Source organism: Dermochelys coriacea, chromosome 7 (genome assembly GCF_009764565.3).
Source record: "Dermochelys coriacea isolate rDerCor1 chromosome 7, rDerCor1.pri.v4, whole genome shotgun sequence".
Classification (NCBI taxonomy): Eukaryota; Metazoa; Chordata; order Testudines; family Dermochelyidae; genus Dermochelys; species Dermochelys coriacea.
The window spans coordinates 69353398-69378244 of NC_050074.1; the positions used below are offsets into that span (position 1 = coordinate 69353398).

The following is a 24847-nucleotide window of genomic DNA, read 5'->3' on the forward strand; positions in this document are numbered from 1 at the left end:
AGCCTCTGAGGCTAGCGAAATCCGCCAGGAAACACGGGACCCATAGAGGCAAGGACAGAGCTTTGTCACAACTGGTGTCAGGAGTGGGATTTCGTTCACAGCGTGGCGGAAGAAAGAGGTTTTTTTTTTTTAAAAAAAGTGCACTGGGGGGGTTTGGATTTTTTTTTGTTTTGGTTTTTGTTTGTTTGCTTTGTACCACAAGGGAGGAGATGGTAAGAGCTCTGATACAAGCCACAGCAGCCCAGCAGGAGGCCACCCAGGTTCAGGCAATGGCACAACTGGAGTCATGCAGCTATAGCAGGAAACCAATCAATTATTGATGAACCAGGTGACCCAAGATCGTGCTCTCTTGAGAGAGGTGGTGGACCAGCTGAAGATCCTCACCACCCTGGCCCACGGGTCTGACGGGACGCGAAGCCTGAAGGCCACTGGTTGTCTGCCAAAGATGACGTCAGGAGATGATGTAGAGGCATATCTCCTCTCATTCGAGAGTGCTCAGCGCGAGGCGTGGCCACAGGAGCAGTGGGCCAGAATCCTCACCTCTTTTTGTGTGGAGAGGCCCACAAAGCCTACTTTGACTTGCCTGCCACAGATGCCACTGACTATACCTGTGTGAAGGCAGAGATCCTAGCACGAGCAGGGGTAATGGCAGCGGTAAGGGCCCAGAGGTTCCATGAGTGGAAATACCAGAACAAACCCCCAAGGTCCCAGCTATTCGACCTCATACACCTCGCATGGAAGTCGTTACAGCCCAAGGTGTGCAGGCCGGAGGAGATTTTGGAAACCTTGGTCATAGACCATGACATGCGGGGACTGCCGCCAGATTTCCGCAAATGGGTAGGCCAGAACGATCCGTCCACGTATGACGAGATGATAACCCTGGTAGAAAGATGGATGACAGCTAGGGGACTGACCCAACTACCCAAGGAAGGCCCCTTTCGAAGCAACCACCCGATCCCAACCCTGGAAGGCTGGGCAGCCAAACCCATGGGGAGTCCTAGGTGGAAGAAGGGGGGGGGGTCGAAAACCAGCGGGGATCCCAGAAGGAAGGGATTGGCCTGAGTGGGGGGAGCCCTGGGACTAAACCCCCTAACTCCCGGGATAGGGGAGTGATTAAAAGCAATTATAGATGTTATGCATGTGGGAAGTGGGGACACATAGCAGCACAGTGGCCCAGCACCGAGGAGCCTATGCTATGTAACTTGGGGGTTTGGGAGGTCCCATGCTCCCTTATCCACCTCTTGGGGGGGTTGCATTAGCCCCGCATAATTACACCAGGCCAGTGAGGATAAATGGAGCAGAGACTACAGTGCTTGTGGACTCTGGGAGTGCTATCACCCTCATATTGGGTAAGCTGGTAAAAAAATAGTCAGCTGCTACAAGCCAAACGCGTAGCAGTGACGTGCGTGCATGGGGCCGTGAGCCATTCCCCCACAATCCCAGTGGAGATAGAGGTTCAGGGAAACCACATTGAGGTGACCGTGGGCGTAGTTACTAGACTCCCATATCCTGTAGTCATTGGCAGGGACTATCCAGGGTTTGATAATTTACTCCCCGCGGAGAGGCTGGAGTGAGGAGGGGGCCCTGAGGACAGCGACTCGTCACCGGGGGAATGTCAACACCCAATGTTCACTGAGATTTCTTAGGATTTGTTCTCAGCCCCCCGAAAGACCCGGAAGAGGAAAAAGGAGAGGAAGGCCGCAAAGGCCTTGGGAACCCGGATCCTGATCTAAGGCCAGAAGACCTCCCTAGTAGGCAGATGGATGTGAGCAGCCAACAGAGAAACTTCCACCACAGAAGGTGAGCCAGAAGCTGCCCCCAGCTATGACGGTGGCGAGCCATTGGAAGAAGCAGAAGCCAGCCCCTGGGAGCTTGGGCAGGTTAGCCCCGGGAGAGAGAGTTTTGGACAGGACCAGGCAGAGGACCCCAGATATGATAATGCCAGGAAAGAGGTGGCCGAGATTGATGGGATACCCGTGGATGGGAAGGTCCGGGGTCCTGGACCTTACTTTATAGTGAAGAAAGATCTCCTGTACCGTGTGGTGCAAATGCAGGAGCAAGAGATGCAACAACTTCTGGTGCCATGAAAACATCAAAAAGCCATATATGAGTCTTGCCCACAGTCACCTGTTTGGAGGATACCTAGGGGTAGAGAAAACTCAGGCACAGATCCTGCAGAGGTTCTTCTGGTCAGGAGTACATGAAGATGTCCGGCGATAATGCACCTCTTGTCCGGAGTGCCAGTTACATAGCCCTCTCTTGCACTTGTGGGCTCCTTTGATCCCTCTTCCAACCCAGAGGTTCCTTTTGAATGGATAGCCATGGATCTGGTAGGGCCCCTAGAGAAGACAGCTCGGGGCCACCAACATGTGCTTGTTGTACTGGACTATGCAACCCGGTACCCGGAAGCTGTTCCCATGCACAACACAACTTCGAAGACAATTGCTAAGGAGCTAGTACAGATCTTTGCCAGGGTTGGGCTACCCAAGAAGATACCGACTGATCAAGGGACACCTTTCATGTCCAAGTTGATGAAAGATCTCTGTTCATTGCTCCATGTACAAGCCCTACGGACCTCTGTATACCACCCACAAACAGATGGCCTTGTGGAAAGGTTCAATAGGACCCTCAAGGCCATGATCAGGAAAGTGGTGAGCCGGCATGGGAAAGATTGGGATACTCTATTGCCTTACCTCATGTTTGCCATCTGGGAGGTTCCACAAGCCTCCACGGGTTTCTCTCCATTCGAACTACTCTATGGGCGCCATCCTTGGGGCATAATTAATATAGCCGGAGAAGCCTAGGAAGAGGAGCCAAATCCTGGAAGGAACATAGTTGAGCATGTACTGCAGATGAGAGATTGGATAGCCCAAGTTACACCCATTGTATGGGAACACTTGGAGAGAGCACAGGAGATCCAACGAACCCATTATAACCACCAAGCAAAGCTTTGACAGTTCCAACCAGGGGATCGGGTGATGGTACTGGTGCCCACAGCAGAAAGTAAACTGTTGTCCCAGTGGCAGGGACCCTACAAAATAATCAAAGCCATGGGAGAGGTAAACTATAAGGTGCAGCAGCCAGGCCGCCGGAAATTGGAGCAAATTTACCACATCAATCTTCTAAAACCTCGGCACAATCAAGAGGCATGCTTAGTCATGCAGGAGACCCTTCCCCAGGAGAATAACTTACACGAGCAAGAGAGGACATCATCCAACTGGACACCGATCCAAAAGATCGAGGCAGCCGACATGATTAATCACAACAGAGATGTGTTCCCTACAAAAGCGGATGACTGAGACCTATCACCATATCTGCACGATCCCCAGAGCCAAGGTAACATTGAGACCCTACCGAATCCCAGCAGCCAAATGAGAGGAAAACAAGGCCGAAGTAAAGAAAAATGTTAGAATTAGGGGTTATTGAAGAATCTTATAGTCAGTGGTCCAGTCCAATTGTTCTAGTGCCTAAACCTGACAGTACCAGGAGATTCTGTAATGACTTTCACCGACTGAATGAAATATCCCAGTATGATGCATACACCATACCACGCATCGACAAATTGGTTGACCGACTGGGTAGTGCCATATTCTTGACTACACTGGATCTGACAAAAGGGTACTGGCAGATTCCTCTGACCAAAGAAGCTAAATAAAAGACAGCATTCTCCACCCCAGCTGGGCTATTCCAGTACCCTGTCTTCCCTTTTGGGCTACATGGGGCCCCAGCCACATTCCAGCACCTCATGGATAAGCTGCTGTGCCCCCATACTAGTTATGCAGCTGCATACCTAAATGATGTGATCATCCATATGCCAGACTGGGGAACCCACTTGGAGAAAGTTGAGGCAGTACTGCGCACCTTAACGCGGGCTGGCCTCACTGCTAATCCTGCTAAATGCACCATAGGGCTAGCAGAGACTAGGTACCTGGGATATATTATGGGAAGGGGCATAGTGAAGCCCCAAATGAATAAGCTAGAGGGAATTCAAAACTGGCCCTGGCCGACCCGAAAGAAGCAGGTCCGTGCGTTCCTAGGCGTTGTAGGCTACTACCGACAGTTTATTCCTCACTTCGCTGCTAGGGCAAGTTCCCTAGCAGACCTGGTGAAGGCCCGAGGTCCAGACATTGTAAAGGGACCGACGCAGTGGAGGGGACATTTACAGGCTTCGGACAGCCCTCTGTAATGACCCTGTACTCAGAGCCCCAGACTTTAACCGGGAATTTGGTTTACAAACAGACGCTTCCGAGGTGGGGTTGGGAGCAGTTCTGTCACAAATGGTGGGAGAAGAGGAACACCCAATGCTCTACCTAAGCAGAAAGCTTCTCCCAAGAGAACAGAAATATGCAGTAGTCAAGAGAGGATGCCTTTTTGTCAAATGGGCTATAGAGACACTGCGTTATTACCTCTTAGGCCGGCGATTTACTCTTGTGACGGACCATGCACCCCTCCAGTGGATGCAGCGGAATAAGGAAAAGAATGCAAGGGTCACCAGGTGGTTCTTATTCCTCCAACCATTCCAGTTCCGCATACGGCACAGGGCTGGATGCCACCATGGCAACACTGATGGTCTGTCATGAGCATAGTGCCTGGCGTTCCAAGTTGCCCAACTCTATGGTGTTGAGTGGGGGGGGGGGAAATATGTGACGGGGCAAGGCCAGATGGCTATGGAAGAGTAGTGGGAGATAGATAGATTAGCTCCAGGCTAAACAAATCTCTGGTATCAGGATAAGTGAAATGGAAGCTGCTCCAAGTCAATTAAGACACCTGGGACCAATTAAGCCCTTTCCAGAAGGCAGGGAGACGGTTAGGTTGACTGGGATACCTGAAGCTAATGAGGGGCTGGCTGAAACTAGTTAAAAGCCTCCCAGTTAGTCAGGTGGGAGTGCATGTCAGGAGCTGTGGGAAGAAGTTGCGCGATTGGAGAGGCCGAGTAGTACACACCATATCAGGCACAAGGAAGGAGACTCTGAGGTAAGGGTGAAGTGGAGCTTGAGGAAGTGAGGGCTGCTGTGGGGGAAGTAGTCCAGGGAATTGTACATGTCATGTTTCTAAAAGGTCAACTACCATAGCTGATACTATTAGGGTCCCTGGGCTGGAGCCCAGAGTAGAGGGTGGGCCTGGGCTCTCTTTCCCCCCACCCCATTAATCACTGAGACTGGGAGACAACAGAGACTATGCAAGGAAGGATAACTTCTCCTCACCTCCCTCACTGGCTTATGATGAAAATGGCTCAGTAGACTGTGACCCTTGTCTCTAGAGAAAGAAGGGTTACGTGGAGGGTCACAGTGAGCCTCTGAGGCTAGCGAAATCCGCTAGGAAATGTGGGACCCACAGAGGCAAGGACTGAGCTTTGTCACAGTACTTACTGTTTTCATAACAGATGCGGCCAATGGCCCTCCCAGCATGAAGCAATGTCTCTTGGTCAGTGCTCTCCAGTAGAGGTACCAAAGCTAGAACCAAACCTGCATCGATACATGGCTTCTTCATTTCCTCTACACAAACAGAGGAGAGAAGCTTCTAGGACCTTGCCTTATTGAAATAAAACCAATACATCAACTGCAAGGCCAATAATTAGCATCCATAGAACAGATAAGTGGATTGAAAGTATACAGAAATAATGGATTTAACATTATTTATAGGAACACTTTACATACCATTCTTTGCTATCTCTGCAATCACCTGGGCTGCCTTTACTGCACAGTTTGGATTGCCTTTGAGAATTTGAGCTAAAGTTGGGAAAATCCCACTGTTTGTGAGTAGGCTGGAGGATCTTTGCTCTGCAATGATAGAGAGTGTTAACAGTAGTGGCAATGAATTTGCTTTATTTACTGCATCTGCCTTCATGGTTTCTGCTGAGGTCTAAGCAGTGTTTGGAATCAAGATCCTGATTCAGCGAGGTACTTAAGCACCTGCCTAACTTTAAGCAGTCACTGGGACTACCAATTTGTTCAAAGTCAGGTAAGTGCTTAAGAACCTTGTTGAAGGGGCCCTATGTGTCAGACCTTGGAGGGAAACATTTCCATCTTCTCCAACTGTGAGAATTGAACTGTGGATGGGATCTGGCCTGTCATCTAGCAGCTGCTTCTAGCAATTAGGACTGTCGTCATATAGCTACCCCACAATAGGACATCCTGCCGTCCCATCATGTCTAATTGTTGTCAGGCCACTGAGTCTTCTAAAGGATGGATATATAAACAAACACCGGCTGGTGTCAGCTGGGAGAGTGGTGGGAGGGGGAAGGCTGGTCTTTCGACAAAGGGCTGTAAAAAATGCTACTCTTTCCTGCTTGAGTACTGGCTGATAGAAGTCTTTTTATGCTTTGACACTGGCTGAAGGAGGCTAAAACTTCAATAGAAAAAGTGGGACTCAGCCTGGTCATAAAAATATTTTTCCTAGTGTAATGGGTTGCCTTATTCTCTAGTTGGTCACACATACCATCAGTCATGAAAAGACAACTTCCTTCATATGCTATCCTGGAATAATTCCATGTTGTACGTAGATAGGTGTTTTTTTTAAGTTTATTTATTACTGTCTGCTAGGATGGATTGACCACCAACCTGCTTTTTTAAATAAACATGCTCCAACCCAGGTAAATAGGCCATTATCATACACAGGTGACATTTAAAGACTGAAATCATGCTAGGCATTTCTAAACATTTTATTAATTTGCTTGAACTACAACAATGTAACACAGCTGCTGTTAGCTCTGTGATGACAGGCATATCACTATCATGGTGTTTGTGATTCACCTCTTTTACTCTCAAGAGACTTTCTACTGTTGCTCTAAAAATCTAAAATGATTTACCTGTTTCCTTTCCTCAATATCCAGAAACATGTAATGAGGTTTTTTTGGATATGTTTTCTAAAAGCACAATTTCTTCTAATGAAACTCAGTAAGTAACTACATACACTATAATAAGTAAAACTAACATGTTGTAAAAAGTTGAAAATAACTTAAGTTAAATATTACTGCAAACACAGCTAACAAGATTTCCTTCTTAGATTAAGAATAAGATTACAAGAGGTTTGTGTACAAAACTCAGCACAACTTTAAATATGAGCTGCGATCAACATTTGCATAATAGTATTTTCGATTGAGGAATTTGGTGCCAAAGCACATATCTGTGCTGACAGGCGCAAGCTTCCCCAGCACTACTGTTCTAATATACTGAATCCTTAAATATGACACTTTGTTTTTTCCAGGCTTGTGCCCCAGTGTGCAGAAAATACCACCTGTGCCAAACTTTGCAAAACTTTGTTATGCAGAAAAATCATCTAGAAAATCTCTTGTGCATTGCTAACACTGATGAGCCCAGTCCTGCAACCTTTTACTTGTGGACAAGTAAGGAAGATGTCTGGCAGTACTGAGCAAGATCCACTCCAGGACAGAGGGATCCTTGCATGGCATTGAGTAGGCATAACAGCTCTTATGTCATCCCCTCTGCAGGTGGGGGGAGAGGGCACAAGAATAATTGAAATCCACTTGAAACATTTATTCTTGAGGTTCCTCAGGGGTCAGTGTCTGAAATAAATTAAATGAGGAGGTAGGATAAAGTTCTGAAAATATGATTAGTGGGTTTCTTTCTAGAGCTGTCAAATGCAAGTGTATTGTACAGAGCACACAGTCTAACCTTCAAGTTCAGGCCATATTGCCATGGCAACTGAATAAATCCCCAAGCTCTGAAGGAGAGGCAATAGTGCCAAGCAAATGCTGACAGTAAAACCAACCCACCACCACTCAGCAGAAAATAAGTGAAGCTGCAAATAATAAGAAATTAGCCCCCCAGACAGGCCTATTTACCGAATCTTCAAAGGTGCATGGTTTTATTTTATTTTTGCAAGCAACATACTTGGGAGAAGCAAAGGGCTCTGGGGATAGGTTGGGACTGCCAGACCTTTCTACACAGCATCCTCTGGAAATAACACTAATAGGTTGACAATGCTTCAGAGAATGGAAAGTGAGATCTAGCCTGTATGGTACAGATGACTATCACTGTCTGCAGCTTTAATATTTAAACCCATGGTGAATGAGTGTGAGCTGACCCCTTGATAATAATGAAAGAACAGCATTTCCCTGATGTCCGGTAGAAAGGCAGCTTGAAATTAGGTTGGCTTTTGTAACATTCCTCTTCTAAGCTGCAACAACCTAGTGTTTTCATCTTTTCTGTCTCCTCATCTTTTCTTTGGGGGGGGTCTGAAAAGTGGGGGTGAGCAGATAGTGTGATTTGCAAATTGTTTGTGAATAAAACTGGCATGTTTGATTTGTAGACCTCAAAGTTACAAACATCTTGGGAATGGCAGTTGTTCATAACCCTGAAATGTTCATAACTCTGAACAAAACATTACAACTGAACATTGACATAATACAGCTTTGAAACTTTGCTATCCAGAAGAAGAAAAACACTGCCTTTTTTTTTTTAAGTAATATACATTTAACACAGTACTGTATGTTTGGGTTTTTTTGGTCTTTGCTGCTGCGTGATTGTGTTCTTCCAGTTCCAAAGGAGGTTTGTGGCTGACCGGTCAGTTCATAACTCCAGTGTATATAACTCTGAAGTTCTACTGTAATATTCATTTTGTGATTTGGATAAGCATGGTTTATTCCTGAAGATGGTCACAAACCAAACTATTTCAGGAATTTTAGCACATTTATTCATATGAAAATTCCTAGCAGAAGTTTGTTCATTTTCCTGTTTAAATGAATTCGCAAATCCAATCCGGGAGCAAAACTAACTTGTGACAAATGACCAACCACACACCATGGACAATGAGGAACAGAGTGGAAGTGTAGCATGTGATCAAACTGTAGACTGAAATTTGTTACAGTAGTAACAGAACTTCCAACTTTGTAAAGTTGAATGCAGTGCTTTCTAAGTGAAAAGCAGATACTGTGTCACTATTAGAGTATCAGCTTTAAGAAATTTGTATGACTTATTTCTTTATTAAAATAAGTCCCAGTGAGTGTAGACTTCAGATTTATTATTAAAGGCTGCAGTTAGTTTTCTAGCCATAAACCTTAAATCACATTCCAGTATTTTAATTGCTGTCTAAATGTATAACTTAGCCCAGTAGTTTATCATACGTTAGTTGTAATCTATTGGGGATAATCACCAAAAGACGATTTTAGGATTCAGGCATATTTCTTAGGTAAGAAATTAAACCTGGAGTTTCTTTGCCCCTTCAGATTTTTTTGATCAGTACATTTGTCTTCTCAGCCAGACTTGGAGACTCCCAGAGTTTTACATTGCTCAAATGATTGATTTAAATGGAATAGGGAACGAGCCAACAGCTTCGATACAAGTCTTTTCATATCATCTTAACTACACTGTAGCTAATGGCTATAGTTCGGAATCAGCAGATATAATTCCCTTTTGTAAATCTCAGCCTAGGAGGGAATGTAATTGTTTGTTTTAAGGCTATCCCAATTATTTATCTTCTGCTTAAACCCTCCCAGCTCTGATTTACTCTTAAGGTTCTACAGTTGTCAGTCTTCCAATAAAAAACCTCAGTTCAAGCAACTGGCTTGCAATTCATTAGTCTTAAGTACCTTTTGGAGGACTAATAGGAAATTTCCACTGAAGCTAAATATTCAAGGCTGGATCATCCCCTCCATTGACAGATCTCAGCAGCAGCCCTCAAATATCTCCCCACACAATGCCCTTGGAACCCCCTAGAAACCCATCTTCTGGGGCTCCATGAGATTATGCTGGTGTAGGAACATCTGTCCTATGCAGACTCTTGAATTTCTGTGTGACAGTCAGGGAGGAGGAAATTAAGTACTTGTAGCATGAGAAACAGCTAGATAGAGCTCAGAAATGTTTTAATTCTCTCTGGGTCCTATCCATGGCTACTTCTGAGGGAATCCAGACAACTTCTGCCATCAGCATGCTGATAGGGTAAGGGAGGATAGAGAAGGCCAAAATACATGTCTTTGCAGAGCACATCTGAGGATCTGGAAGTCTTGAACACCTTGCCTCTCCAATCTGTCTTCCTTGAGAAAACAATTTAAATATTTAAGAGTTCAATATTAAAGTAAAAATGAACCAATGTCACCAAAATAATATTTTTCCAATGTCCTCAATTTAAATGTTCAGAATTTAATTTCAAAGTTTTTGTTGTTTCCAATTTGGAGTTAATTTTTTCCTCAATGTCAATTTCCCATGGAATGGAAGTTCCAGTTCCTGATCAGCTCTCTATTATATTTCCTAATCCCGTAAAGGGTTAGGAATTTATGGGTCCATTAGCTAGGAGCCTGATATTGTTTTTAATATTGCTGCCTTAAAGCACTCTCCTGGTAGAGTAGGACAAATTAATCAATCAGTTAGTCTGTTTGCAGCAGAGACTTCCCATTCCCCAACACAGCAGCAAACAGGGCATTTTAGGAGTAATTTCCTTATCTAATAGATATAGTCATGATAGGTGACAAGTCCTCAGGAAGTCTGCTGGTGTGGCTAGGCAATCAAAAATGGTTTGGATTGATACTTAACTGTCTTCGGCAAGAGCCAGAAGAATCCCATTTAAACTTTCAAGGATCTGACCTTCAGTTTCATCTCCAAAGAGTTTGAGACATTCCAGGTGTTGATTTAGGGACTCTGTTTAAAGAGGAAACAAAGATTTTAACAGATCTCCATGATGCCATTTCATGAAGGGTCTAGGCACTCTTGTTAAGCATATTCACAAAAAGACATATTGCATCAAAAAGAGTGGCCCAAATCTATCTTTGTCCCAGATCTCGGATAACAGAATTGCTATGAAATGTCTGAGGTGGAAAGGCACTGTACGCATAGATCTTGCTGGGCATTAGTAAGCTTGCCTAACCTTTGAAGGTAAGGTTAGACTGTAAACAAGGGTGTGACAAGCTGTGTGCTGAAGAATATTTCTGGGCTCGCCAAGATAAGCCAGAACACACTGAACTGATAAGCTTGAAGTGTAGATAAGGTGAGAACATAAGTGATGGAGCATGTAAGGACCAATACAGTGTCCAAACCAATTAGATTCAAGAACTATAGATGTTAGTAGCTAGGAAAAATTACAGAGTTTATGTATACTTGTGATATGATTTGGAATAGTATCAACTATACCTAAATCCCCAGTGTCTGGGCCTGCCAAGTGTGGGCATAGAGCTGTTACTTGGCTAATTTGCAAACTGGACACAATTAACTTAGGCTTGAATCAAGACTGTAATGACACATCTACTCCCAAAGTAAAACTATTTTCCCATATTTATTTCACCCTCCCCCCCCCCGTTCCTCAGTTCTTGTGAACTGCTGGAAATGGCCCACCTTGATCATCACTAAAGTTTTTTTCTCTCTCCTGCTGATAATAGCTCACCTTACCTGATCTCTCTCATTGCAGTGTGTGTATGGTAACACCCATTGTTTCATGTTTTCTGTGTATATAAAATCTCCCCACTGTATTTTCTACTGCATGCATCTGATGAAGTGAGCTGTAGCTCACGAAAGCTTATGCTCAAATACATTTGTTAGTCTCTAAGGTGCCACAAGTACTCCTTTTCTTTTGGCTAATAAAGTAATGTGAGTGATGAGCTGGAGCTGAACTGAATTGTTGGATCCCAGAGAACTGGCAACGTGTTCTGGATCAGTTGAGTGGAAAAGGTCTGAGAGAATCTCAACTGGTATTATCGACATATTAACTAGTGAGCTCATTTTGTCCTACTTGAGTTCAGAATTCCCATATCAGCTAGGACCACAACTAGCAGTTGCACAGGAGTACAGTTTACCAAGGTCAAGTATACAAGAAAATACTGCCTTGTATAGATATGCAACACACACAAAATATATACACACACAAATTTGCCCCACCTGTACTGTTTTTTTAACTAAATAAATTAAATAAAGAGTACTTTGAAAAGTGCCGAGAAAGAAAAATGACTAGATAGAGGGGCAAAAAATCAGAACCATTTTTTCCAAGCACCTCTTCCTCCTCTGCTGACATGACCTTTTGGTAGTAGAATAAAATGAGACCCTGACCAATTCACTCATGGTTTCAGTTTAAAAAATTCATGCATCTGAGGAAATTTGGCAGAACCAATAACAAAAAAGTATCTCAGGTGTTGCCCATACCTAGGAGAGATTAAAGAGGATGCACACATTTAGACTTTTTTGGGGGGCGGGGATGTTATATTTGGTTTTGGATGAACAGTGATGGGGAAGTGAAGATTTTGAAACAAAGATCTGTATTTAAGAAAATCATTCAAGCTTCTTTAAGTGTGAGTGATTACTCTGATCTATATTTCCAGTAACCCACAACGAATGTATGCCACTCCTAATCATGTTGGTGGGGTGCTAGACTAAGCATAAAATGTACTTGCATGATGATTTATGGCCTGAGTTCATGGGATGTAGACTACAGAAATTACATTGAAGTGTGCTGAGCCTTCGTTATCAGAGCTGCAATAAAACAATTTTTTCCTCCACAAACTAGTCACTAAAAAGTTTGTTTTTCCATAAAAACACTTGCAAAGACTCAACGCAGAAAATTTTCTGCATTTTCCTAGTAGTGATAATTCATCATTCCCATTTTTGGTGTTGTAGTGACGCTCGTGACATTTTTGCTATTTTCTCTCCCTGGGTATGTCGATTAAGTGAGGTGAGTTTTTCTAAATGACGGTGTGCATGCTGTGCAGGAGCTGTTTTTCTCCAGCAAAATCACAGCTGTCTTGTGCTGTTTGTTTTTAAAGGGAGTGGAGCAATATTGAAGGTTATTATTGCCTATGGGGCAAAAGTTGTTTTTGGTTGAAATGGAAATAAAAAAGCAATTAGACTCAGACTTTAAGGCTAGAAGGGACCATTGTGATCTTCTAGGTGACTTCCTGCACGTTGCAGGCCATAGAACCTCACCCACCCACTCCTGTAATAGACCCCCTAATCTCTGGCTCAGTTACTGAAGTCCTCAAATAATAGTTTGAAGACTTCAAGTTACAGAGAATCCGTGACTTACTCTAGTTTAAAACAACAAGTGAGCCAGGCATAATACTGTAGAGGAAAGCAAAAAAAAAAAAATTAAAAAAAAATCCAGGGCCTCTACAAATCTGGCCTGGGGGAAAACTCCTTCCCAACCCCAACTATGGTGATCAGTTGAACCCAGAACATGTCAGCAGGACCCATCAGCCAGATACCTGGGAAAGAATTCTCTAGATAGGTAGGTCTGAGTTACTACAGTGTCCCATTTCTGGCCACTGGAGATTTTTGTTACCAGCAGTTACAGATTGGCCACATGCCATTGTAGGCAATCATACCATCCTCGCCATAAACTTATCAAATTCATTCTTGAAACCAGTAAGGTTTTTTGCCCTAACTGCTTTACTTGGAAGGCTGTTCCAGAACTCCATACCTCTGATGGTTAGAAACTTTCATCTAATTTCAAGATATATAGGCTAACAAGCGAAGCTGCTTGAGTCTCCTCTCATAAGGCAGATTTTTTTATTCCTCTGATCATCCAAATAACCCATCTCTGCGCCTGTTCCAGTTTGAATTAACCTTTAACATGGGGGTTCAGAATAGCACACACTATTCCAGATAAACACTCACCAATGCCTTGTGTAATGTCAATAACATTTCCCTATTTCTACTGGAAACACCTCACTTGATGCATTTTAGGATTTCATTAACCTTTTTCATGGCTGCATCACAGTGGCAGTTCATGGTCAACTTGTGATCAACTAATACAACCAGGTCTTTCTCCTCCTCTGTCACTTTGAGTTGCTTATAGCAAAAGTTCTTATGCACTTAGGGACTAACCACCACTTTGCACTATTAAATTTCATCCCATTTTTAATTACTCCAGTTTTCTAGGTCTTCCAGACCTTCCTGTAGGATATTCCTGTCCTACTGTATTGGCAATTCTCCCAACTTTCAGAGGGGTAGCTGTGTTAGTCTGTATCCACAAAAACAATGAGGAGTCCAGTGGCACCTTAAAGGCTACCATTTATTTGGACATAAGTTTTGTGGGTTAAAAAACCCAGTTCAGATGCATGGAGAGAAAATTACAGATGCAGGCATTATTATACTGACACATGGAGAAGGGAGTTACCTTACAAATGGAGAACCCTTGCTGACAGGGCCAATTCAATCAGGTTGGATATGGTTCCCCTTCCAATAATTGAGGAGGTGTCAACACCAAGAGAGGGAAAGTTGCTTTTGTAGTGAGCCAGCCACTCCCAGTCCCTATTCAAGCCCAAATTAATGGTGTTAAATTTGCAAATTAATTTTAGTTCTGCAGTTTCTCTTTGAAGCATGTTTTTGAAGGTTTTTTGTAGTAGTATGGATACTTTTAAATCGGTTATAGAACATCCAAGGAGATTGAAGTTTTCTCCTACTGGCTTTTGTATGTTACTGTTCCTGATTTGTGTCCATTTAAAGTAGACATACTACAACAAAAAGGCAATGGACTTAAATTGCAGCAAGGGAGGTTTAGGTTGGACATTAGGAAAAACTTCTTAACTGTCAGGGTAGTTCAGCATTGAAACAAATTGCTATTGATGTCCCTTCCAGGCCTACGGTTCTATGAATTAATTTCCCTTTTAACCAGTTTCTTATCCACCTTTTTAATTCTCCTATGAATCCCCATCTTCTTCAATTTAACTAATAAATTCCCATGTGGAAATGTATCAAATGCCTTACTGAAATCCAGGTAGATTTGATCTACTGCCTTTCCTATTTAAAAAAAAATCAGTTAACTAAAAGTGATCATGTTGGTCTGGCACCTTTTGTACAATGTTGTATTTTATCTCAATTACCATTTGCCTCTATGTCCTTAACTACTTTCTCTTTCAAAATTTCTTCCAAGACTTTGAATACAATTGAGGTCAAATTAACAGGCCTGTAGTTTCCTGGATTGTTTCCCCCCCCCCCGCCCCTTTCTTAAAAATAGGTACTATATTAGAAATTCTCCCATTTAGGGTATGACCCATTACTTTACAAATTAAAAATCCTTGCTATGGGACTTGCAATTTCGTGTGCCAGTTCATTTAATATTCTTGGATGGAGATTATCCAGGCCCCCTGATTTGGTCCCATTAAGCTGTTTGAGTTTAACTTCCACCTCAGATGTGGTAATTTGTACTTCCATATCCTCATTTCCATTGGCCATCCTGCCATGAGCCCCAAGCTCCTCATTACCTTTATTAAATCAATATTTTTCCCCTCAGTTTTTAGGTGTTGGGCCATTCCTAGATTATCTTTAGTCTCCACCCCATCCTCAGTGCTTAGGGTCCCACTTCTTTCTTTCCTTGTATTTATAGGACTATAGAATCTTTTAAGTATCAGTTTTTAAATTTCCTTTGCAAGGTCCAACTCTGGCTTTTGGCAGATCTCACTTTATCCCTACACTTTGACCTCCAAGAGGTGGCTTTCCTTGCTGATCCTTCCTAGTAGGCTTACTGCTTTCTCTTAAGAACCTGTTTGAGATGCTTGCTCATCCAGTCTGGTCTGCAACCCTTCCTTGTGATTTTCTCCCCTGCTTGGGATGTGGGCTTCAGATAGTTTCTGCAACTTTGAATTAAAGGCATTCCAAGTCTTCTGCACATTCGTATCCTTGAGTTCTTTAGTCCAGTCCACATCCCTAACTAATTCCCTTTTAAAAAAAAAACACACAAGGACCCTCATTGCAGATTTTTCTTCTTTATCCTTCCATTTAGTTTAAAATGAATTAGCTCATGACCACTCGAACCAAGGCTGTCCTCTGCAATCAGTTTGTCTGAGGTCCTTTTACTTACTAATACTAAATCTAAAATGGCATCATGGCTTGGTGGATATTTGGTGAAGAAATCTTTAATCTATCACATTCAAGAATATCTGGTCTCTACCATTATTAGTAGCACTTGTCTTCCAATTTATAGCTGGGAAATTAATCTCCCATAATCTCACAATTTCCAGTTTTATTTATTCAATGAAATACTAAAGAGATCTCTATCGATACCTAAATTGAATCTTTGGGGACCTGTAGCCGACCCCAAGCACTATCCAAGTAGAGCTTCTGTAACCTTTCTTCCCCCAGATGATTGGCAAACAGATTTCATTTTATCCAGTCCATCACTTCTAATTTCTTTGGAGTCTATCTCATCATTAAGTTACAATGCTACTCCACCACCTTTACCTTTATTTCTGTCTTTCCTGAACAATACATTCCCTTCAATACCTGTGCTCCAGTAATAACTACTGTTCCACTATGTTTGCTATCCCTATAGTATCTGGCTTCACTTCCTGCACCAGTAATTCTAGTTTCTCCATTTTGTTACCCGTGTCTCCTTGCATTGGTGTACAGACATCTAAGTTGTTTGTGCTTGGCTTCACCCCAATTCCTTGCCTGATTTGGTACAGTCATTCCACTGCGAGTATTGCTTGCCTGACTGTTAGCATCACTGGTACTGGTGCTACCTTTCCTCTTGACATCAATTCTCCTACTTTCTATTCCTCTCATTTGATTTTCCTTCCCCTCAACATTAGATTCAGACATGGAAATTGGTGGAGATGGTTGGGAGACTCACAGATTTCTAGTTTAAAGCTCTTTTAATCAGTTGTGCCAATTTCCCTCCCTATTCAGGTAGAGTCCATCCCATCACAAAAGTCCTCTGCCATGAATGCTTTCCAGTGGTCTAACATCACGAAGTCCTCCTTCTAGCGCTATGCCTGATCCATCTGTTGATCATAATAATCTGTCTAGCCTTCATTCTCCTCCTCTAGGGACAGGTAGATTCCTACTGAAAATCACCTCGGCCTCTATTTCTTTAAGTGTCTTCCCCAACTTTGCATAGTCTCCCTTGATGTAATACAGAAGAATCTAGCAGTATCATGAAGGAACATCAGTGGACTCTTTCCAGCTCCCATTAGGGTCCTTTTCAGCCTCAGGTCCACATCCTGTATCTTAACTCCTGGTAAACAGCACTCCTTTCTGTTCTCTGGATCTTCTCTGATGACAAGCCTTAGTAGGGAGTCCGCAGTCATGAAAACCTGCCTCTTCCTGGTTTTGGTGCAATTCTCAGCCTTCCCCGGTCTGTTCTTTTTGGCTGCAAGCCATCTTGTCTTTTGGTCTCATTTGAAATCTTCTGTGAGTCATCCTCAATCTCCATTGATTTCCCCTCCCCCTTCTTGTAGGACTAGCTGCTTTTCTCTTCTTCCTTGCCCTCCCACCTTCTGTTACTGCCTGCTGTTCATTTTCCAACTCAGCAAACCTGTTCCTGAGCTCTCTCCTTCACTAGCTGGTCCTTTCCTCTGGCTAGTTCTCATGGCCACATGCTTCCACTTTCCTTATCCAGCAGTCTCCCCGCCCAGTTCTCCAGTCTAGCTTGCATCTGCACATCTTGAGTTTTCCATTCAACCACTTATTGCCATGCCTCCATCATCTGCTTTAATCCCTTCAAAACTCAACCATAGTTTCTATCTAAGTCTCCAAACCTCAGATCTTCTCTTCCATCAGATCTATCAGGCAGCATTTCATACAAATGAAGCACTTTTCAGCTACCTGCTCCAAGCTAATGTACATGCCACCTTCCATATCTGATGATCTTCATTGTCTCTTCCATTCCTTGGGTCACTACTGTGACATTGCACTCCATATGATTTTATGAAAATATGCTAATAAGTGTGAATATAATGCAACTGGAATATGCTTCATGCAAAAGGTCTCTTGTAAGGTATCATTACAAATCTTATAATCTGAGTGTCTTCATCCTAGTTGTATAAATGTATCTGAAACTAGAAGTATAAAAATATAAACTGAGGTCCTATTGTAATTATGCCAAGGGTGGGCCATTAATGGTAGTTTAGAATCTTGATGGCTCCCATCAACTAGGACAATTGACTGAAGGTGGCTCTGTTTACTTGCAAGCCAGGCTGGGAAGAATGAAGGCTTAGGTCTCACAGGACATGTGATTAAGTCACCTGGTACTGGAATCCATTTTTAACCTGGTTTAACATTTAGAAAGAGGGGTGGGGACCTAGGGAGGAAAGATTCCCACCTTGTGCCAAAGCCATATAAGGGGGGTGGAACAGAACAAAGGAGGCTGCAGTCATGAGAAATTCCCTAGCTACCACCTGAGCTGGAACAGGACTGTACCAGGGAAAGGATTGGGCCCAGACTGGGAAGGAGTCTACTCTGTGCAAGAAGCTTATTGGAATGTCTCTGAGGGTGAGAGTTAGCTGCATTTAGTTTCCTACTGTATTAGGCTTAGACTTGCATGTTTTTGTTTTATTTTGCTTGTTAATTTACTTTGTTCTGTTTGTTATTACTTGGAACCACTTAATAAAATCATTTTGCTTATTAATTAACCCAGAGCAAGTAATTAATACTTGGGGTAGCAAACAGCTGTACATCTCTCTCTATCAGTGTTATAGATGGCAAGCAATTTATGAGTTTACCCTGTATAAGCTTTATACAGAGTAAAAGAGATTTGGGGTTTGGACCCCACTGGGAATTGGGTATCCTGGTGCTGGAGACAGGAGCAGTTCTTAAGCTGTTTTCAGTTAAGCCTGCAGCTTTTGGGGAATGTGGTTCAGACCTGGGTCTGTGTTTGCAGCAGGCTAGTGTGTCTGGCTCAACAAGACAGGGTACTGAAGTCCCAAGCTGCCAGGGAAAACGGGCTCAGAGGTAGTCTTAGCATATCAGGTGGCAGTCCCAAGGAGCTTTCTGTGACCCCAACCTGTCACAACTACCACTGGTGTCTATGTAGCAGTCATAACCTTCCCTCCTGTCAAAGAGGAGACACACACACTCCCTTCTGCAAACTCCCCTTAGAAACTCCCCTGCTTCCAGCTCTGTGACATTGGCTGGCTGCCTTTATAGGCTCCCTAATCAGGGATCTACTGTGATCAAATGCTCTGCGTCTCTCAGCATGCTGCCCCCTACCAGCCCCTGCACACCACACACACGTCTTCCCCCCACTGGCTGGTTTGGCTGTGAGAATATTATGCTTTGGTGTTTTATAGTAATTGCTGTGCTATTAAAAAGGGCCAGATTCCCAAAAGGATTTATTTGATCCATTTCTCTCTGTTCAATGTCCTTTTTTATCCTGAGTAACACACTGTAGGCATTGATCTGTATTGGAGAGGTTTTATAATTAAAAGACCTATTGTGCTTTTGTCTGAGCACTTAGCTTTTCCCGAAACGACATGCAAAGGGCAACGCAGACGTAACTAACGGGAAGTGTCAAAGCAAAGCAACTTGTGAATTTATAGCATTGCTTAGTGGTGCAAACACAGCAAGAACCCCTGGAATAGGGAAGTGGATAAGAAGAACCATTTCTTCTAACTTGCTGTAAGAATTTAGTGAAGCTATCTCCCTTTCTGTAGGGCTATGCACATGAAAGTAACAGGATTATATATTTTAAAGGGATTTCATTTGAGTTAAATGATTCCAGAATGCAGCTTTAAGAAATGCCACAAGAACAACCCTGACAGTTGTGCAGTCTTTAGGTTATGTTTCTTAAAATGTAGTTAACAGGCAGGGTTATAAATGCTGACAAAAATATTGAGGCAGATTGGGGTCAGAGTGAATGGTCTGGATTTCAGATTTTGTCACCCTCCTACCACATCCCCCAGTGTGTCCTTTTCCTTCCCCATATTATTTCTTCTCTCTAAAAAGGAGCATTTGTTTTGTTAAAAAACAGATATTTGAAAGTTGTTTTTTTTTCTTCTGCAAGTCAGTCTTTCTTGAACATAGCTTTTATTCTACCACTTTTTATTTTCTTATAGCGGTTATTTTAATTCCATAACACAATGGATTTTAACAAAATGGAATATTTTCAAGGACTGAGTCATTGTGCATATGGTGTTACTTTGACTGATCTAGTCCCTAGAGGAATAACAAAGCACCTGGATTTTTAATTACCACTCTACATGAATAGCCCATGATGATGTTGATTCTGTTGCATGCTATTTTTAAAACAACCTCCTTTGAGTTGATATGATTTTCTGCCCTTTCACTTCTAAATATTAGAGATTTAATTTGGAACTTCTTAGGACAGCTAAGATATCATTGTCATGATTAGAGTTGAAACAGATTGTCTTATGGGGTTGGGAATCTTTAAAAGGGAGAATCATAGGAGGCTTACAAGCAGTGTCACAAAATACACAGTCCTGGTTGTCTAATACAGACACTTAGTAGACAGAAGGAAAAGGGAGAGAGATAGTCTAGCTTTAGCTTCTATCCAATGATCTCTCAAATTCTAGCAGAAGAAACAGAACCTAATTCTTAAATGTTGGGAGATATGGGAAATCATTTCTTTCTTTGTTATTTGCCTCTTTTTTTTATGTGGCAGATCTTCAGCTGTATAAATCAGCATAGCCCCATTCATTTCAATGGACGACCCCAATTTATGTCTATTTTTTTTTAAAAACTGATCCTTTCCCTCTTCTCTAGCAATTTTATACACTAAACTTGGGGTGGGCAAACTTTGGGGCCACATCTGGGTGGGGAAATTGTATTCAGGGCCAGGGCAGGGGGTTGGGGTGCAAGAGGGGTGTGGGATGCTGCAGGGGGCTGAGGGCAGGGAGTTGGGTTCAGGCTCTAGCCTGGCACTGCTTATCTAAAGAGGCTCTGGGGCAGCAGCAGCACGAGGCTCCCTGCCTGCCTGCCCTGGCCCAACACTGCACTGCTCTGGGAAGCGGCTGGCACCATCTCCCCCAGCAGCTGTGGAGGGACGGAGGTCACAGGGCTCCATGCGCTGTCCTTGCTAAGCCTCCAGGTACCTCCCCTGAAGCTCCCATTGGCCGTGGTTCCCCATTCCCGGCCAATGGGAGTTGTGGGGGGGGGCGCGCTGCCTGGAGGCAAAGGCAATGCAGGGAGCCCTCTGCCCCCCCACCCCACCCCACCCCCCCGGCCGCAGGGACTTTTGAAAGTGGCAATCCCGTAGACCGGATCCAAAGCCCTGAGGGGCTGGATCTGGCCCGTGGGACATAGTTTGTCCACCCTTGCACTAAACTAAACCCTTCATCTGCTAATCTTTAATTTGAGAAGAGTTTTCTAAAACCGGGAATATAAATGCTCTCTAGTTAATCTAAAGAACATAGTGTATAGTAGATGGGAGTCTATGCTCATACTATGCTAGAAGTTCTGCTTCAGGTTAAGAAAGCATATGGTAAGTTCATAATGCTGGAAAAAGAGCTGTAGGGTCTTTCTATAGGCACAGTCAAGAACAATTTGAAAAGTCTTGTCTTAGTCTTGTATACAACTTCAAAAGCCATGCAGCTTGTTATAAGCTTTTGTTTTCTTATATCCTTTTTCCTCTTCAACTCTCCTGAGTAACTCTACAATAACAAACTTGCCTCCACACTCAGTGGAAGAAATGTAAGGCTCCAGTCCTTCTCCCTAAGAGAAAGATCAGGTATTTATTTGGTAATGAAACAGAGGGATAAAAATCAGATATGAACAAATATTGGTGACTGGCATGTGTAAATAATTAACTAAAACATAAGGCTAAGTAGTCTAACCTTGCACATGAGAAATGTATTCCTCTGAACAGTCTAATTGAAATCAAGGGTTGCAGAATCTGCTCCATTGACTTCAGTGAGACTCTGCTTGTGGCATAAGGTGCTACATAACATGCATAAAGGTATTAGGAGCTAGCCTTTAGTGAATGATTGATTATATTTCATCTTTGCAAAGGCATGACAATGTCTCAGGATTGGCTGACTTATGTTGTTTCCAGGATAAGTGTCTTATCTTGGAGCATAAAACAGATTTGCCATCTCTTCAGACTTTTAAGCCAGAAAATTGTCTCAAGTCAGATAAACCATTATCTCAGTCTCTGTGAAAAGCCACTTACATCCATGTTAGACTATGTGTCTTGTGCGGTTGTTGAACTCACGGGTAACTAGAATTCTAAAACTGTATCAGCAGATTAAAAAGCACTTTGGAAGGGATTTAAAGCTAGTATCCAAAAGTTTACAGAGACATAATTAACAAATTTCTTAGCAGACCTTCCTTTTTTGTAGTTTCTCTGGACAGTATTGTAGGTTACTCCTGCCTAGTCTGTAGCCATAAAGAATTTCAAATAGAAGTAAATATTCAGGATTGTACCAAGCAAGCAAATTCTTGCTACTCCCTGCATTATCCATGTTAACAAATAGATGTGGGAGAAGGTTATTTGTTTTTCTGAAGAGTGACTATTGTTTCTGTGTGGAAGGCATTTAAAAAAATGCCTGTGCTATCCCTTTCACTCCCATAAACATGGAGGCTAGTTAACTTTTTAAAAATGCCTTGCAAAAAATGCACAATTTATTGTGCTAATTTGCAGCCTTGGGGCCAAATGAGCCCTGCAAGGTTTTGGGTATGACCTGTGTACATGTGCATGGGATGAAAGATGAATCTAGGCTACTTTTCCACTCACCAGATCCTCTGCCTGACTGGGGCTGCTCTAAATTATTCCAGCTAGAGCAGTCCCCTACAGACCAATCTGTTTGCTGGGAAACACTAGAGCACCGAGTTCTCTTTGAATCTTCCCACCTTTGGCTCACCCAGGATCACATCTCCCCACCCCAAGGGAGCAGTTGACTAAAGATGACTAAGCTAAGGAATTGGAGCCAGGATGCCTGCCCTAAAACATCGCATCTCTTGCTCTCTGCCCGTTATTGTAAGGGGGGGGGTCCAAGCTGACTAACTGTAGTTTTGTTTTTATTTGCAGGTGAATTCAAACAACAAGCAACTTCTGACAATCTGTCAAGGAAGGTACAAGTACAAGCAATTAACTTCTGATGTTTAAATGAGGCTTGACTATTGGGTGTTTGGAGATTTGATAGTGACTGGTAGAGTCACAAAATTTGACCGCTCCATACCTAATTGTAAAGACATCATTGAACTTTTTCCCCCCCCCCAAACCTGAGCTATTTAGAAATGCTTAAAGTCTAATGGCCCAAACGCCTAGAGATTCTAAATGTTTTTAAACATCTCACTTGTTGATAACTAAAATATAGGAAAATCTCCAATTTCTTTAGGGTCCACAAAAATAGTATTTCACTGGTTCTGCCTCTATCCTGGATAGCTGTGAGCCACCCAAACTTTTCCCTAAAGAAACTGACTACAGTACAGTACAAAACTGAACTTTCCTGTAGTTTTTAAACTCAGATTCAGATCCAAATCCAGATCTAAACGTTGTGACCCAGACCTCCCTGTTCAGTGGATTTATCTGAACATTTAGTGTCAGTGCCCAAAACTCTGAGGGAGTTAATTTTGAGACTCTGGCCCCTCTCTGTACTTGAGATAAATGATACAGCTAAACATTTATGACGGATGATGGTACTGCCCTTCTCAGAGTGTCTTTTGACTGATGATTTATGTACTGTATTGACATTACACATCAACTCAACTGCCTGCCCTGCTGACTGATACATATTAGAGAGAAGAAGGAAGAAAGGACTAACAATTAAAATACCTGAAAATGCTTTTGCCTGCTGGGACAGGTCTTTGGGTTTCTCTGTTTCCCTTACAAAATTAAAAGGCTTCTAACTATGGAGAAAACTACATTCCTTACACTTTCTTCAGGTCAAGGTGGTTTCCATTTTATGTGAACAAAGCGGATCAGATAATTGGGGGTTGGGGAATGGAGTGGCAAAGGTTCTGCTTTGACACACAGCCTCCCTTAGTGCTCTGATATGGCATTATTCACCTTTCCTTTTGTTTGAGTGTTTGAACAAGGTCCATTTCTGTATTTCTTACTGATGATGCCTCCAAAACCCGACTGTGAACAAGTCCTGCATTGGTAAACTGATGGCAGGACAGGGTAATCTACTAGCCTTTCTTCATCTGTGATTTCTCTAGCTGTTAGACCCTGGAGACAGACTAATATGAACCTCTACAAAAGAGGGCTGTCTTTAAGCTCATACAATACTGTGAGAAATGCAACTGTCTGGCCTTCTTTGTTTCTATAGGATATTGGGTCTTTTTTAAAAATCATGAACATAGGCATTTTTTTAAAAATTGAAGTGACTCAATAATGATAAAATAATTTAGGTAGACTATGAAACTTCGGGTATGCAAAATATTTCCATTAACAGGTCAAACAAAGGAGTATCGGAGAGATTCTCCGACATTGCCAGAAATGCAGCTCTTATAGTGAAATACCTTCCCTTTTCAGATGTGGGCTACCTCTTCTGACAGTAGTGGATATTTACGCATAGGATAGTTACATTTTAAAATTACTTGTGTGGGTCCCTGTGACACTCTCCTTAGGGAGCCCAGGACCATAAGCCATGGTGTTGCAAGTGCACTTTGCTGGAGCTTAAGCTGTGTGACAGCTCTCTGCCACACCAGTCTGTCTCACCAGCAAATGCCTTAGATTGGCAGAATCTTAAGCCTTGCCACTAACATTCAGTGAATCCCAAGTTCCCCAGAGGCTTCTATCTCTCTGCAGTGTCCTGTCCCTCCCACTGTGACATTCACAGAAAATTAACCAAGTCTGCTGCCTCCAAAGAGGCAATGCACACACCACCTTGTGGGCCCTCACCCAAACATTTTACTTTAATACTCAGCACGGAGATAATTTATAGTAAAACTAAGCACAAGTTTATTTTAAAAGGACAGATTTAAGTAATACTAAGTGATACTTAGCAAGAGAAAGACAGGAATGATTGCAAACAAACCAAAAACATGCTTTCTAGAGTCTAAAACTTAACTTCAGCGAGCCATAATCTTTGCCTAAGCACCTTCCTCACTTACATCAAGTCATCAGCATCTCCAGCCCCTCAGCTAGGAGGATCCACTTCTCCCAGAATCAAAGAGAGCTGTTCCCTTTGTCCCCCAAGAAACAGATAACTGAGTCCCCTTTCTTCCTTTTTTATAGCCCTTCATCCTCAGGTCAATTTGCTTTCTCGATTTGGCTTGTTCACTTTATC

The 24847-nt window shown here is 42.8% G+C and overlaps 1 protein-coding gene across 3 annotated transcripts in view; it reads right to left on the reverse strand.

Moving 5' to 3' along the window:
• Positions 1-24847, reverse strand: part of LOC119859307 (rap1 GTPase-GDP dissociation stimulator 1-like) — a 60946-nt gene that overhangs the window by 32759 nt on the left and 3340 nt on the right. For 2 of the 3 annotated variants that reach the window (XM_038411239.2, XM_043518967.1), the window contains exons 2-4: positions 10491-10595; positions 5658-5780; positions 5370-5495 (exon numbers count right to left, since the gene is read on the reverse strand). In XM_038411239.2, coding sequence (XP_038267167.1) covers positions 5370-5495; positions 5658-5780; positions 10491-10595 — 354 coding nt within the window. The remainder of the gene's footprint in view (positions 1-5369; positions 5496-5657; positions 5781-10490; positions 10596-24847) is intronic. The other variant, XM_043518966.1, reaches the window with a different exon arrangement.